The sequence below is a fragment of the Microcaecilia unicolor genome, chromosome 7 (assembly GCF_901765095.1).
Source record: "Microcaecilia unicolor chromosome 7, aMicUni1.1, whole genome shotgun sequence".
Taxonomy (NCBI): domain Eukaryota; kingdom Metazoa; phylum Chordata; class Amphibia; order Gymnophiona; family Siphonopidae; genus Microcaecilia; species Microcaecilia unicolor.
The window spans coordinates 100,126,316-100,143,254 of NC_044037.1; the positions used below are offsets into that span (position 1 = coordinate 100,126,316).

Consider the following 16,939-nt stretch of genomic DNA (forward strand, 5'->3'; position numbering starts at 1 on the left):
CCCAATACACGTGTCTACACCAGCGCAGGCCATTTTTCAGCGCACCTTAGTAAAAGGACTCCTTAATTTTGTTGTACTGAAATATAAAAGCTATTGTACATGTTCTAGAACATATTATCGATATTACTTGTCTGATGTTGTGATGTTTTAATGTAGAATTTTGATTATGTTTGTTATATTATGAACCATCTAGAACTTTTTGTGATAGTATGGTATATACATTTTAAAATAAATAAATAACCAAGAGTCAGGTGACACTGCAACAGGAAACACTAGGCAGTTTATTCTGTAAGTTCCAGCAGAGTGTCCCATCTGCAGAGCATGCAAATAAGTAGTAAAGATGACAAATTAAATTCTAATGCATAGAAGAAAATGATGTTTTTGCATTATCAGTCAACATATATCTTGATAAAACATAACTGATGCTGCAAGATACTACAGAGAGTATTATGACATGAATATCTTTTGATGTTAGAGATACATCTATAAGATGGAAGCATAGAGAACTAGAATGTTAAAATGAATGTGTGGAGCGTTTACAGTATGTACCGATCCCATCTGTAAAGAGTAAGGAGTTAGGAGAGGCCTCTGTTTCGCTTCAGCATCTCCAGTAGCTCCTGAGCTTCTTGCACTCCCTGGTCAGCAGCCTGGCCCAGGAGCTCTTCTACCCCTCTGAAAGACAAGTACATAGAAAGCGGAAGTGAGGAAGGGATTGTAAAGCTTAAGAGAAAGTGTAGATGGGCAGACTGGATGGACCACATGGTCTATATGTGCCATCATGTTCCATGTTTCTCTGAGTGTGATGCCTATAGAGAAATTATAGACACAGGCAGAAATCATAGGAGCCAACTTTTCAAAATTATTGGGGGTGCTAAGCCCAATGAAAATAACCCCTCCCTGACACATACAAGGAATTTTCTCAATATTGGGGGTGCTCAAGCACCCACAGCACCCACAGAGTCGGCTCCAATGCAGAAATAGAAGCACAGAGAGTGTGAGACCTGTACAGAGTGAGAGACACTGAGATGACAGACATACACAAACTTGACAGAGATTACAGAAGGCCAGGAGTAGGAATGGAGGCGTGAGAAACAGGTTAGATGGACACACACAATGTGAAACAGTACTGCAGACAAAAAGGCTTAGCTTCCTTTAAACCAACACACACACACACGCAGATTACAGATGGGCATTAAGTGAAAGAACACATTGACAGCCACACACAGACCGATGTAATAAGCCATGCTTTCCACTGTGCACTAAGCTTCAGTGCACTGTTTTCTACCGCATGCACTGGAAAAAACACTTTTACTCCTGATGCAGTAAACTAATTGCATGGAAAAAAGCATGGCACTAAAATAATGTGCGCCCACAGGAAAAACAGCGCACAGCACTGTGGTAACACTACTATTTTCTGCATCAGGTGGATTTTTTTCCTTCTTCTTTCCTGTCAATGCATGAAAAAAAATCCCTGTTCAGTATTAACAAAAATAAAATATTTCTACCAGAGCAGTGGTGTTGCCAGATGGCTGATTTGGGGGGGGGGGGGGGGGGGGGGGGAGGGCCTGAGCCCAAAGTGGGCATACGCCAAATTTCCTCCCGTCCTCTGCCTTTCCCCTAGAGCCTCATGCACCTAATGGTTAGTGCAGCAGACGTTGATCCTGTCTACCTGGGTTTGATTCCCACTGCAGTTCCTTGTGACCTTGGGCAAGTCACTTAACCCTCCATTGCCCCAGGTACAAAAAGTTAGATTGTGAGCCCTCTAGGGACAAAGAAAGTACCTGCATATAATGTGTACAGCACTGCGTACATCTAATAGCACTATAAAAATGATTAGAAGTTGTAGTAGTATATTGATGCAGGGCATCTGGCACAGGAAGATCCTCATCCAGAGATCCTTTGAAGTTACAGCACTCCCTGTGGGTCAATAATACTTAAGTGGTCCCAGGAAGGCATGTAGTGGCACCCCTTCATGTCCCCTGACAGCTGTCTTGAAATATATTGGTGCTTGACCCTCAGTGGTAGCTCAGAATGAACTGATAGGGCTCAGCCTGCCAAATAAGGGAGTGCTTCCCTCATGTGGCAGACTGACCCCTAGCAGTGCATTCCAGTATTTTTCTATGAGCCGGACACTGCCATTTTTCAAGATGGTGGCACTGAAAAGAGAACCAAGTGAGTATCTCTCCTGCCTTCCAACCTAAGGTGGATAGTCTGAGAGGTCGGGGTATGTCAGCTCACTTGAGCTAGCAGGGATTGGCTTTGCAGAAAGGTGGGGAGTGTTCTAGGCCTACTTGAGCCACCAGGGATTGGCCATGGTGAAGGGGAAGGGGGTGTGTCCAGGGCCCACCTTGCTGGCCATCTTAGGTGAAGAGCTGTATTTCCCTGCAGATGACCCTTTGCTCCCAACCATGAGCTGGAGTAATAAGGGAAGTAACAAAAAAAAATGTCAAAATTTAGCATGGATTTTTACCTCGAGAGAAATTTCAGATTCTCCTTTTGCATACGTTTTGTATGCCCACACATTATCCTAATGAGCTGCACTATCCTTTAGCATGGTGGTTTACTGCTGATTTTTTGGCGCTAAAAAAACACTTACATCAGGTAAAATCAGAAGTAAAACACTGCACGAAAGGATAGTTCAGTTTATTACATGGGCCCCAGAAACAAAGGTTTTCCATACTCCTCAGGAATTAAATAAAGTAAGTTACCCATCTTCTTGCATCAGAGTCCTATTCCTCAACTTCCCCACAGCCACATTATAAGAAGCGTGAGGATGCCCTTGCTGCGAGGCGCGCCTGCAATGGATTAGAGGAAAGCAGCTGAGTTATAAGAGTGAAGGTGTGTCTGCTATAAGTGAGAGGGGGAAGCAGAAGACAGAGCTGCTTTCTGCTACATTTTTTCTGCATTATACATTTCCCTGAGTTTTAGTAGCGCTATAGAAATGATAAGTAGTAGTAGTAGTTTTCCAGGTACATACAGGTACAATCCCAGCTTACAGTTTGGTCTGGAGTTCTTTAATATTCAGAAGAAAATTCCTATTAACCGAAGCTCTATAGGTTTGAATGAAATGACTGAGACGGTGCTATCATGCAGCTGCAGGCCATCGACTAAGCTTGCATCTGTGGAACATCTACTTCAAAGATCTCTTAACTCTTCCAAAAAGGCCTGCAAGGGGTCCTTTTAGTAAGGTGTGATGAAAAATGGGCTGCACTAGTGTAGGTGCGTATTTTGAGCGTGCACAGATCCATTTTTCAGCGTGCCTTTTAAAAAGACCTTATTTAAATTTTTGCCGAAAATGGACGTGCGGCAAATTAATAATTGGCGCGTCCATTTTGGGTCTGAGACCTTACTGCCACCCATTGACTTAGCGGTAAGGTCTCACACGTTAACCGTGCGGCAATCGTCTATGCACATAGAATGATGATTACCACCCGGTTTGTGCTATGTGCCAGAAAATAAATATTATTTTCCAGCACGTGTAAAAAACAAAATTACCATCCGGGCCACGTGGTAGCTGGGTGGTAACTCCAAATTGACACGCATTGGGCGTGCATAGGCACCTACGTGTCTTTGTAAAAGGGCCCCCAAGTCTCAAGAAACATATGAGGCAAAAGCAGGAGAGACGGGGATGCGGATTTTCAAAGTTATATAGAGGGGCATAATCGAATGGGGCCAGCCATCTATAAGGGCAGCCATCTTCAAGGCCGGCCCCTTAAAGCGTCGTCCCGACCTTATTATCGAAACAAGATGGCCGGCCATCTTTCATTTCGATAATAAGGTTGGAGCCAGCCAAATCTCAACATTTGGGCCGGTTTTAGAGATGGCCGGCATTGGTTTTCAGCGATAATGGAAACTAATGGCGGCCATCTCAAACCCGGCCAAATCCAAGGCATTTGGTCATGGGAGGAGCCAGCATTTGTAGTGCACTGGTCCCCCTTACATGCCAGGACACCAACCAGGCACCCTAGGGGGCACTGCAGTGTACTTCAAAAATTGCTGCCAGGTGCATACCTCCCTTATCTTGTGTACTGAGCCCCCCAAATCCCCCCCAAAACCCACTTCCCACAACTGTACACCACTACCATAGCCCTTAGGGATGAAGGGGGGCACCTACATGTGGGTACAGTGGGTTTGGGGGGGTTGGATGACTAAGCATTAAGCAGCACAATTGTAACAGGTAGGGGGGGGATGGGCCTGGGTCCACCTGCCTGAAGTGCACTGCACCCACTAAAAACTGCTCCAGGGACCTGTATACTGCTGTCATGGAGCTGGGTATGACATTTGAGGTTGGCATAGAGGCTGGCAAAAAATGTTTTTTAATTTTTTTGGGGGGGTAGGAGGGGGTTGGTGACCACTGGGGGAGTCAGGGCAGGTCATCCCCGATTCCCTCCGGTGGTCATCTGGTCTGTTGGGGTACCTTTTTGATGCTTGGTCGCAGGGGCGTATCTGCGTGGGGCCACAGGGGCCTGGGCCCCCGCAGATTTCGCCCCAGACCCCCCTACCGCCGTCACCTACCCCCGAGGTCCGCTTCCTCCTGCTGGCTTTTTAAAATATAGCTTCAGCTGGCGGGGGACCCCAACCCCCCGCCAGCCCAGCCGCGGTCTTCTTTAACTTCTTCATCCTCGTCGTGCTGAAAGCTGCATGCATCCTTAGTTCCAGTTGGACGGAGTCTGACGTCGCAGTACGTTGTAACATCAACGTACTGCGACGTCAGACTCCTTCCAACTGGAACTAAGGATGCATGCAGCTTTCAGCACGACGAGGATGAAGAAGTTAAAGAAGACCGCGGCTGGGCTGGCGGGGGGTTGGGGTCCCCCGCCAGCTGAAGCTATATTTTAAAAAGCCAGCAGGAGGAAGCGGACCTCGGGGGTAGGTGACGGCGGTAGGCGGGGGAGGGAGGGTTAACGGCGGTAGGGGGGAGGGTTGACGGCAGTAGGGGAGGCGGCGGCGGCGGCCGGGGGGGGCTATAATGTGCCCCCTCACTCTAGCCCCTGCCCCCCCTACCGCCGAACCTCAGATACGCCCCTGCTTGGTCGTTAACAAAAAGGGACCAAGTAAAGTTGGCCAAATGCTTGTTAGGGCCGGCTTTCTTTTTTCCATTATCGGGCGAAGCCGGCCATCTCATAACCACACCCCCATCCCGCCTTCTGTACCCTGCCGACACGCCTCCTTGAAGTTTGGCCGGCTCCGCAACGGAAAGCAGTTGAAGCCGGCCAAAATCGGCTTTCAATAATACCGATTTGGCCGGGTGTAGGAGATGGCCGACTATCTCCCGATTTGTGTCAGAAGATGGCCGGCCTTTTCATTCGAAAATAAGCAGGATAGTAACCTTCGAAGCTTTGTAAATCTAAGTGCTTTGAAAATGAGCCCCTTAGCCTTTTCTGTGACTAGTGTTATTGAGGCCTCTGTGCCAATTTCTTCTATTTTGTGTAAGCATCAGGTATCTGTAGCTTGTTTTCTTTCAAGCACTGAATGATTGTCCATATATTATTGGGGTTTTTTCATATCTCGTAATTTTTTTAACCTTTTTTTTTTGTTTTTCTGTTTCCTGTGTATAACTTGAAAACAGAAAACAAACAAACAAAAAATTACAGAAGAAATATGAAAGAAAAATAACAATATAGGGATGTGGCCATTAAATGTGGAATTCTTTTCCGTGGGACATCCAATATATCTCTTCTTATAAGAATTTTTAATCGAAACTTAAAATTTGGCTTTACCAAGAATATTTGTTGAAATTGAAGTTGTTTGAATACGTCATTGCAGGCCTAGGGGGTTTATGTTTATTAAGGCACTTGCTATACCATTCTTAGTCCAGTGACAGCAGAGCAGTAGTGGTCTGCTTTTTGTAATTTGATGAGACGTGATCCACCTTGAACCCTTTGGGTAAAGCAGAATATAAATGTTCATGTTAAATTAAAATTGAACATATTTCAAAAATCAAAGGTTTTAGTTCTTGGAATTAATTTTAAAGTATTTTCCGTTTTCAATATCAAAAGCAGTTGAACAGATGCTTTAATGGTTAAAGCTTTTATATTCTGCCTGTATCCAAGGTGGATCACAATAAAACAATACATAATAAAAAGTCAGTACACCCACAAATATACATAAATAATAACAAAATTCCCCATCAACCTCCCTACTTTCCCAAGAGACCCCCCCCCCCCAAACTAGCACACAGAACTATAAGCATCACACAGCAGTCACTTATACTGCCCCATCCTTTAAGGTTGCATATACCAAGAGAAACGGTGGCCCTTCAGTTCTTTCTTAAATACTGCCTTACAAAAAGCAGTAACTGGTTCCATATCACCTGCCCCACCATTGAAAAAGAACTGTTCCCCATCTCTTCAAAGCATACCTTAGCCAAATTAGGGACACACAGCAAAGCCGCCTCCTTGGAGCGCAAAGACCACACAAATGTATTCATCTGCAAAACATTTGCTAGATAACCAGTAGAAGAGTGCCAAAGCACATTGTGAATTAGTAAAAGAAGCTTAAATTGTATCCTAGCCTCCACAGGAAGCCAGTGCAACTAGTGCAACAACTGAGAGACATATAATCATGTTAAGAAGATTGAAAAATCAATTGAACAGCGGCATTATGTATCACCTGTAGGGCCTTTATCCATCCAGCAGGGAGCCCCAAGTACAGCACATTACAATAATCTAAACCGCTCAACACCATACTCTGGACAACCAGACAGAAATCCTCTCCAGGTAGGAAAGGCCTCACCCTATTAAGCATCTACAATTAAAAAAAAAAGAGCATTTAATCACTGCACACACTTTAATAGACAGACTAGCATCAAGGACATTGCCAAGAATGCTGCATGATCGGGAACTCCTGACCACCAAGTACCACTTTACTTGGAAAATGAGGCACATCAGATCTAGAAACCACCATCACCTCTGTTTTTCCAGTGTTCAACAACAACCTATTATCCTCCAACCAACTGGCCACCATTGCAAAAGCCGTTTCCAGTTGGCCTACTGCCAAATCAACCAGTGTTCGAAAAGGAAAAAAAACTGAACATCTTCAGCATAAATGTGACAAAAGAAAATAACAGAGACTGCAGGCAATGACAAAGGAGCACTAAATAGATGTTAAACAATGCGGGGGACAAGCACAAACCCTGCAGAACCCTTGAAGTCAACTGTCTGGAGACCGAGAGCTTTTCATTTACCCTAACGTCTTGTCTCCCATACTACTCCTGACAATCCAAAACCCCTCAAACATGCAACAAAATACAGTAGTTCAAGGTGCCAGATCATTTTGGATGTATAAATTATTGTGCTCCCATTACCCCCCAGATTCTATATAGCGTGCCTAGAGATCCGCACCAAAATCCAAGAGGATTCTATAACAATGCGCATAACTTAACAAGCAATAATGAACACTAATTGGCACTGATTAGAATTTATGTAACCAACTTGCTAAGCATATTCGGTAACAAAGTGTGCGATCTTCTAACGCACGCAGGCAAAAGGGGCATAGTTATGGGTGGGGAAATGGGTGTTTCATCGGCATTCCAAAATTTACTTGTGTAGTTATAGAATATGGCCCAGTGCGTGTAAATCTATTGCCAGGATTTACGCTACATTTTCATTGGTGTAAATGGATGCGTGTAACTTTAGGCGCTGAGATATCAACTAAGCGTATTCTATAATCAGTATCTAAATCTAGGTGCCGATTATAGAATATGCTTAGTCGACACTGATTTCGGTGCCAATTTTTTAGGTACCATATATAGAATCCCCCTATCCCCTGGATTCTATATATGGTGCCTAGAGTCATGCGGAGATAAGCACATAACTTAATTGGTGGAACAAGATAAATTAGCATTTTTAACAGCACTTAACAAGCAATAATGAGTGCTAATTGGCAATAGCTACAATTTATGCGCGGAAATCGGTAAGCGTATTCTATAAAGAACTGCACCTAAATTGCAAAGCGCACAATTCAAAATAAATGCGCATAGCTAAAAAGGGGCATGTTTATGGGCCATCTGTGGGCATTCCAACAGTTACGTGCGCAATTATAGAATACACCTCAGTATGCCTAAATCTATGCGCATGGATTTACATGAGGTTTTTCTTGGCAAAAATGAATGCATGTAGTTTTAGGCTCTGCAGTACTGATAACGCATATTCTATATACCGTGCCTTAATTTTATAGAATACACTTATTTCTGCGTGGATTTTTTAGGCACCATATATAGAATCTAGCCCTATGTGTCTAAAACTGGGGTGGAATTTGGGCCAGTCTGGGATGGTACACTTAGATGTATAACCTGTTTATCTAAGTGGTGATATTCAATTGCTAAGGGGTTGATTTTCAACAGGGTTTAAGTAGGCAGAAGAGGCCCACATCTGGATTAGATTCAGCATGCGGTGGTCAGATGCTTTAAAACAGCTGACCACTGTGGACTGAGTATTGGATGGTAAATTTATGTTATATATCTAGGTGGCCTGTACAGATAGAAATAACTTGCAGCATCCAACTTAGATGTTTCAAGTCACACTATTCAGCATGCTACCTGGACAATAGTGTTACAATATATGTGTGATTTGAAAACACCTAAACTAGATATTTCAAAACGGATGTTCACTGTGCAGCTGAATGTTGACCTCCTTGTATAGAAATATCCCCACCCAATGGGACCAAAAATAAAGAAATGAATGTTGAGAAAAAGAGACAGAAAGCTTAAATACAAAGGGTGCTCCTTCCAGTTCAGTTTCAAAGTGGGTCAATCTGTACATCAGATGGAATTTGATGATTCACAATAAAACCTTGGATTAAAAGCATTTGATCTCCTTGGTTACTTTCCCTCTTCATCTTGGTTGTCACCGCTGTTTCTCAAACCGGCTTACCTGAACCAGTGCATGGCTCTCTCTTCATCCTGCTGCACCCCAACTCCTGGATACAGGAAGAAACTATCAGACACCAGATATCAAACATGTACATGCTGTGACATGTTAACATCATACTAGTGATGTCTGTCTATCTTGCTCTGTCTTTGTTCCCTGGGACAGAGGATGTAGCTGCATCACACACACTGCCTATGAAGCACACACATACTGTAAGGTATTAACATGCTAATGCCCACACAGGTATATGTAATCAGTTTACCCAGGACTATAAGAGAGACAGGAGTGAGAAGCATCATGTACTGTCCACAGAACTTTATACCCTACCTCCTTCTTACCCTGCAGGTATCTCTGTCCCATGATGTGCTGAGCACTGGGATAGCCCAGGTGGGCGTACAGGTGGGTTACATGAAAGTGGAAGTTCTCGTAACACAGCCAGATGTAAAGCAGGAAGCAGACAGAGATGAGTACAGCTGCTACCTGTGGAGGAGGAGGAGGGAAGGAGAATAGAGGGTGAAAGGAAGAAGGGAAGGGCAGGAGAGGGAAGAAAAATGGAGGGGTGGAAAGGAAAAGTGTAGAGGGAAGAGAAAGAAAGGTAGGGGGTAAGAAGAATAAAAGAGAGAAGAGGAGCAGGAGTAGAAGAGAGAGAAGGAAGTGAGAGGGATAGAAGAAAAAATGGAAGCAATGGGGGCAGATGAAGACAGGAGAGGAAGGGATGAGAAAGGGCAGGGAAAAAACAAGAGGAGAGATGTAAACTAGCCTGCGACTGATTGTTTATTTTAAAAAATCTTATATTCCACGTTATCTCAGAAATTGTAAGCGCATTATAAATTTACATATATATCTTTGGTAAAAAAAAATAAATAATAGGAGGAAGTGACATCACCGCTGTGAGATGGCCGCTTGATCGTGGAGCTCCGAAGGTGCCTAAGAATAAAAAATTGGTTATGCCCGGGTAAATGCTTGATTCCTCCCCAACTCAATCTTTAAAGAATCCTGAAAGCATGGCGGCACGGAAAAAGCTTGAAAATTTTCAATATAAGGCTGACAAGCAGAGAATAGGATCAAATGCGGAGCGGAGGGCAATGACACGCGGTGCTAAAATGGCGACCGAACACTCGGTTACAGATCCAGACTACAAGGAGCACTCTGAGAGCGATATCAAACTCACAAGGAAGGATGTCGCCCGCTGGTTTAAAGACTTGAAGGCCGAACTGGTGAACATTAAAAGGGATATTCAATCGGCAGTAGCGGAACTCCATGGAGAGGTGAGAGAAATAGGAAACAGAGGAGAAGGTGGAAGCCATTGTGGAGGATATACAAGGCATACAAGCAGCTCTAAAAAGGGAGAAACAGCTACGAATGGATATGGAGTTAAAGGTTGAAGACCTAGAAAATAGATCAAGAAGATGCAACTTGCAATTTAAAGGTGTCCCAGAGGAAGATCAATACAAAGATAGTGCCAAAGTGGTACAGGAACTCTGCAAGTTTATCCAGAATTCAGGAGAAAAATCCCATGAGAGCAAGGACCTGGCCACATTGTTCTGGACAGAGCTCATAGAAGCCTGGGCCCTCAGAGAGGGGCAGTACCTAGGGACATTATCACCTGTTTTCATGATTTCACCGTAAAGGAGACAGTTTGGAAAAAGGCCAGGACCATGGGTGATATTAATTGGAAAAATTGCAAGATCAAGGTCTTCCAGGATCTGGCCCAGATGACTCTACGAAGACGAAGAGATTTCAGAGAGGTAACAGCCTATTTACAAAAGGCGAGCTTGAGATACCGATGGCTTTATCCATTTGTATTACAATTGTCAGTAGGAACCCAGACGCGGAAGATTCATACTATAACAGGAGCCTGGAAAGTCCTCTCAGAGCTTGGATGTACAGATCTACCTGCAGAGGGGGTAGCATCCCAAAGCCGGGACCCAGGTTCCCCAACTAAAGCACAAAAGGGTTGGGAAAAGGTACGAGGGGGGAGGAAGCGCACCCCTCCTCCGACTGAACCCAGCCCTGAGTTGGGAGAAACAACTTGACTTTTGTGGAGACAATGCCTAATCTGGAGGACTGCTGATGTACTTTTAAGGGAGAGATGGTAAATGATGGAAAAGTCTGTGAAATGTGTGGGGAGTGAATGAAGGTGGAAAGGAAAGGTAGGGTGAACCGGTATATGGTGAATGCTTGTGGACCTCTGGTGCTGGCACACTTTCTCGGGGAGCTAACTGGCTGGAGGAGGTGCTGGTTGGTTGTCAAGAGAATTGGGGAGGGGGGAGGGGGTGAGGGTGGGTTCTTGGAATGTCAATGGTTTAAATAATCCAGGAAAGAGAAGCATTATATTTCGGGAACTGAGGTGCCTGAAATGGGATGTTATGCTTCAGGAAACCCATATACAAAAGAGAGATACATTATTGCTTAAACACAAAGGTTTTGGGGACTACTATCCATTAGCGGACCCCAGGGGGGCAAAACAGGGGGACTGGTAACCTATATTCGAGAAGGGGTACCTTTTGTCAAAGATAGCGTGTATATAGAAGCCCATGGGAAATGCATAGCGATAAAAGGGAAACTGCACTATCAACAAGTAATGATTATTAATCTGTACGCTCCCAATACATGTCAGGGCAACTTCTTCGAATCACTACAGGATGAGTTGACACAGTTCGCATCGGGTAGAGTGATCATGGGGGGGACTTTAATTTGACAGTGGCTGGACTCGACCACTCAAAAGGAGGGGTGGGAGGCACCCAGGGCCCCAGAAGTGAACTCTTAAAACTGATCAAGGAGTTAGACTTACTAGATGTATGGAGACTGCAGCATCCAGGGCAACGAACATTCTCCTTTTATTCTCACGCGCAACAGACATACACAAGAATAGATGCAATATGGTGTAGCCACTCCCTTTGGGGGCAGATACGGGACACTGAATATTCATGCTTCTGATCATGCCACGGTCTGGGTGTCCCTCTTTGGGTTAGAGAAGGAAAGTAGAAATAATTTCTGGATACTGAATGAATCTCTACTAGGCGAGGTGAAGGTTTGTAAGGAGATACAGGGGGCTATAAAAGACAATATAGAATTTAATGATAATGGAGAAGTGTTGGATGAGAATCTCTGGGATGCCCTCAAAACCGTACTACGGGGGCACCTCATCAAATGGGGAGCTATCCGCAAGTGTGAATGCTGTGCCCAAGAGTTAGATACTCGCTCGAAGTTGGCTCACCTGGAGGCGCTACACCAAGGGGGGGAACACCCTGAAATTCTACCTGAATTATTAGATTGCAGATCTGAATTGCAAAGGATTCAGGTAGGAAAAATGGAATTCCCCAGACGCAACAACATTTTTTTGAGTGTAGTAACAAAGCAGGAAACATGCTAGTGCACTTTCTTCGACAGCGCCAGACTAAATGTACTATAACAAAAATAAAAGGGGTTGGGGATGCTCTTCTCCACCAAGATAGGGAAATTAGAGAACAATTTGTCCAATTTTAAACCACTCTTTACTCTGGGGGTGAAGGAGTCTCGAAATCAGAGACACAAAATTACTTGAGGGATTGGGACTCCAGAGACTTTCAGACAAACAGAACGACGAGTTAGAATCCCCCATATCTTTAGATGAGGTGACAAGAGTAATTAAAAGTCTTAAAGGTGGGAAGGCACCTGGGTTGGATGGGTATACTGCTAAATTCTATAAAATATACGCACCACAGTTAGCTCCTCTCTTGAGAAGGGTGGGAAACGATTGCTTTGTGGGAAACTCTTTCCCTCCCAGCATGCATGAGGTGGGGATATTGGTACTTTTAAAGCCAGGATGAGATCCAACTGCTTGTGGATCTTACAGACCGATATCCCTACTAAATGTAGATGTAAAAATATTAGCTAAGATAATGGCAGATCGCCTAGGTAGAGTGTTGCCACAGTTAGTCCATGAAGACCAATCAGGCTTTATACCCAAAAGGCAGGTAATAGATAATATTAGGCGATCTCTGAATATAGTTTGGGGAGCCCAAAAGCAGAAGGTTCCTTTGTCTTTGTTGACCACAGATGCCGCCTACCTGAGAGAGGTCTTGGAGTCAATGGAGTTTGGGACTAAATTTGTGGAATGGCTTCAATGCCTGTATGAGTCTCCGGAAGCTAGAATTAATGTCAATGGGAGATATTCTAACCAGTTCAAAATCCAAAGGGGCACCTGTCAGGGATACCCTCTCTCTCCCCTGTTATTTGCTCTTTCTATCGAACCCCTGGCGCACAGGGTTCGTATTCTAGTTGGGTTTTTTTTTGTTACATTTGTACCCTGCACTTTCCCACTCATGGCAGGCTCAATGCAGCTTACATGGGGCAATGGAGAGTTAAGTGACTTGCCCAGAGTCACAAGGAGCTGCCTGTGCCTGAAGTGGGAATTGAACTCAGTTCCTCAGGACCAAAGTCCACCACCCTAATCACTAGGCCACTCCTCCACTCCACTAGTTGACATTAGAGGAATACAACTTGGGGGAAGAGAACATAAAATAGTATTATTTGCAGATGATGTTCTGTTCTATGTGGGCAACCCTTTGCTGACACTGCCTATTATTATTAGGGTGCTTTATAGGTTTGGGGGGATATCAGGCTTCAAAGTCAATTATGACAAACCTGAATTGATGGGGGTCACTATCCCAGATAAGGAGTTGGATAGAATGTTACAGTCATTTGCTTTCAAAAAAGCAGGAACGTGCTTCCGATATTTAGGAATACAGATCCCCAGAGATCTGTCGCAATTACATTCCTTGAATTACATCCCTCTGTTTAGGGAACTCCGCAGGGACATGAGTAGGTGGAAAAATGGGTGGCTATCCTGGTGGGGATGAATATCAGCCATTAAAATGAACCTATTGCCCAGGTTGTTATTTCTATTCCAATCTCTGCCCCTAATGTTCCCCAAGGGGGAGATCATGCGCTTTCAATCAGAAATTTCCAGATTTGTCTGGGGAGGGCGCTCAGCTAGACTCTCCAGGAAGGTGATGTGGGGAGCGGCAGAACAAGGGGGAAGAGGCATGCCTAACTTGCAGTGGTACTACTGGGCGGCCCAACTAAAATTTATAACAGAATGGAGTAGGGGGGAGCAGTCATCGATAACGATTCTGGAACAATACTTTGTCCCGGGATACTCTCTAGATGCAGTCCTCTGGGCTTCAGTCCCAGCCAAAACTTATAAACAATTGACATCAAATCCATTCATTTCACACCTAACATAGTAGATGACGGCAGAAAAAGACCTGCATGGTCCATCCAGTCTGCCCAACAAGATAACTCATATTTGCTGCTTTTTGTGTATACCCTACTTTGATTTGTACCTGTGCTCTTCAGGGCACAGACCGTATAAGTCTGCCCAGCACTATCCCCGCCTCCCAACCACCTGCCTCTCCTCCCAACCACTGGCTCTGGCACAGACCGTATAAGTCTGCCCAGCACTATCCTCACCTCCCAACCATCAGCCCTGCCTCCCAACCACCGGCTCTGGTACAGACCGTACAAGTCTGTCCAGCACTATCCCCGCCTCCCAACCACCAGTCCTGCTGCCCACCACCGGCTCTAGCACAGACCGTACAAGTCTGTCCAGCACTATCCCTGCCTCCCAACCACCAGCCCCGCCTCCCGATCCTGACTAAGCTCCTGAGGATCCATTCCTTTGGCACAGGATTCCTTTATGCTTATCCCACGCATGTTTGAATTCCATTACCGTTTTCATTTCCACCACCTCCCGCGGGAGGGCATTCCAAGCATCCACTACTCTCTCCGTGAAAAAATACTTCCTGACATTTTTCTTGAGTCTGCCCCCCTTCAATCTCATTTCATGTCCTCTCGTTCTACCACCTTCCCATCTCCGGAAAAGGTTCGTTTGCGGATTAATACCTTTCAAATATTTGAACGTCTGTATCATATCACCCCTGTTTCTCCTTTGCTCCAGAGTATACATGTTTAGTTCAGCAAGTCTTGCCTCATACGTCTTGTAACGCAAATCCCATACCATTCTTGTAGCTTTTCTTTGCACCGCTTCAATTCTTTTTACATCCTTAACAAGATACGGCCTCCAAAACTGAACACAATACTCCAGGTGGGGCCTCACCAACGACTTATACAGGGGCATCAACACCCCCTTTCTTCTGCTGGTCACACCTCTCTCTATACAGCCTAACAACCTTCTAGCTACGGCCACCGCCTTGTCACACTGTTTCGTCGCCTTCAAATCCTCAGATACTATCACCCCAAGATCCCTTTCTCCGCCCATACCTATCAGACTCTCACCGCCTAACACATACGTCTCCCGTGGATTTCTATTCCCTAAGTGCATCACTTTGCATTTCTTCGCATTGAATTTTAATTGCCAAACCTTAGACCATTCTTCTATCTTCCTCAGATCTTTTTTCATGTTTTCCACTCCCTCCATGGTGTCCACTCTGTTACAGATCTTAGTATCATCCGCAAATAGGCAAACTTTACCTTCTAACCCTTCGGCAATGTCACTCACAAATATATTGAACAGAATTGGCCCCAGCACCGATCCCTGAGGCACTCCACTACTCACCTTTCCTTCCTCCGAGTGAATTCCAGTCACCACCACCCTCTGGCGTCTGTCCGTCAACCAGTTCCTAATCCAGTTCACCACTTCAGGTCCTGTTGATACTGTGGAGCTCCCTAAAATATAAGCTGTGCGGGACCAGAATTCTGTCGACCTATGCGCAGATAGCACAGGAGCCTTGCTTCCCAGCTGGCCAACAGGGGGCAGTATTTGCAGGCTGGGTCTGTTGAGGATTGGTTAGATTTCACCTTGCATCCAAACCAAAGTTTCAGCGTGCTTGTCTGACATTGCTGTCTGGATGTCTCAACGCCACCTGAAATTAAATATGACCAAAACCGAGCTTCTCATTTCCCCCCCCCCAAACCCACCTCCCTGCTCCCCCCGTTTTCTATTTCTGTTGATGGCTCTCTCATTCTCCCTGTCTCCTCAGCTCGAAACCTTGGGGTCATCTTTGACTCTTCTCTCTCCTCTGCTCATATCCAGCAGATTGCCAAGACCTGTCGTTTCTTTCTTTACAACATTCGTAAAATCCGCCCCTTTCTTTCCGAGCACTCTACCAAAACCCTCATCCACACCCTTGTCACCTCTCGTTTAGACTACTGCAATCTGCTTCTTGCTGGCCTCCCACTTAGTCACCTCTCCCCTCTCCAGTCGGTTCAAAACTCTGCTGCCCGTCTCATCTTCCGCCAGGGTCGCTTTACTCATACTACCCCTCTCCTCAAGACCCTTCACTGGCTCCCTATCCGTTTTCGCATCCTGTTCAAACTTCTTCTACTGACCTATAAATGTATTCACTCTGCTGCTCCCCAGTATCTCTCCACACTCGTCCTTCCCTACACCCCTTCCCGTGCACTCCGCTCCATGGATAAATCCTTCTTATCTGTTCCCTTCTCCACTACTGCCAACTCCAGACTTCGCGCCTTCTGTCTCGCTGCACCCTTCGCCTGGAATAAACTTCCTGAGCCCCTACGTCTTGCCCCATCCTTGGCCACCTTTAAATCTAGACTGAAAGCCCACCTCTTTAACATTGCTTTTGACTCGTAACCACTTGTAACCACTCGCCTCCACCTACCCTCCTCTCTTCCTTCCCGTTCACATTAATTGATTTGATTTGCTTACTTTATTTATTTTTTGTCTATTAGATTGTAAGCTCTTTGAGCAGGGACTGTCTTTCGTCTATGTTTGTGCAGCGCTGCGTATGCCTTGTAGCGCTATAGAAATGCTAAATAGTAGTAGTAGTAGTAAGTAGATGGTATTATACACCTGATTGGGTGAAAATAATGTACCCGGATGCCAACAATCAGTGCTGGCGATGTGGAAAGGCCGTTGGCACATTTTTGCATGTCTGGTGGACATGTCCACCCCTGCAAAACTTTTGGTCGGAAGTGGTGTGTAATCTCACAATAGTCCTGGACTCTGAGTTTCCCTGTGATCCCAAGTGGTGTCTTTTAGGATGGGGGAACAGAAGAGGACTAAAATGGCAGAGGCGTATAAAACATCTTTGTCTGGCGGT

General features: G+C 45.1%; 1 protein-coding gene across 2 annotated transcripts in view; it reads right to left on the minus strand.

Moving 5' to 3' along the window:
- Window positions 1-271: 271 nt before the first annotated feature.
- The window catches only part of LOC115474481 (secretory immunoglobulin A-binding protein EsiB-like), a 29,191-nt gene continuing 12,523 nt past the window's right edge, over window positions 272-16,939 (minus strand). The window contains exons 2-5 of one of the 2 annotated variants that reach the window (XM_030209967.1): window positions 9,209-9,350; window positions 8,874-8,919; window positions 2,709-2,795; window positions 272-672 (exon numbers count right to left, since the gene is read on the minus strand). In XM_030209967.1, the coding sequence (XP_030065827.1) occupies window positions 576-672; window positions 2,709-2,795; window positions 8,874-8,919; window positions 9,209-9,350 (372 nt within the window). In that variant the 3' untranslated portion in view covers window positions 272-575. Of the gene's footprint in view, window positions 673-2,708; window positions 2,796-6,361; window positions 6,445-8,873; window positions 8,920-9,197; window positions 9,351-16,939 lie in introns of those variants that run through there. The other variant, XM_030209968.1, reaches the window with a different exon arrangement.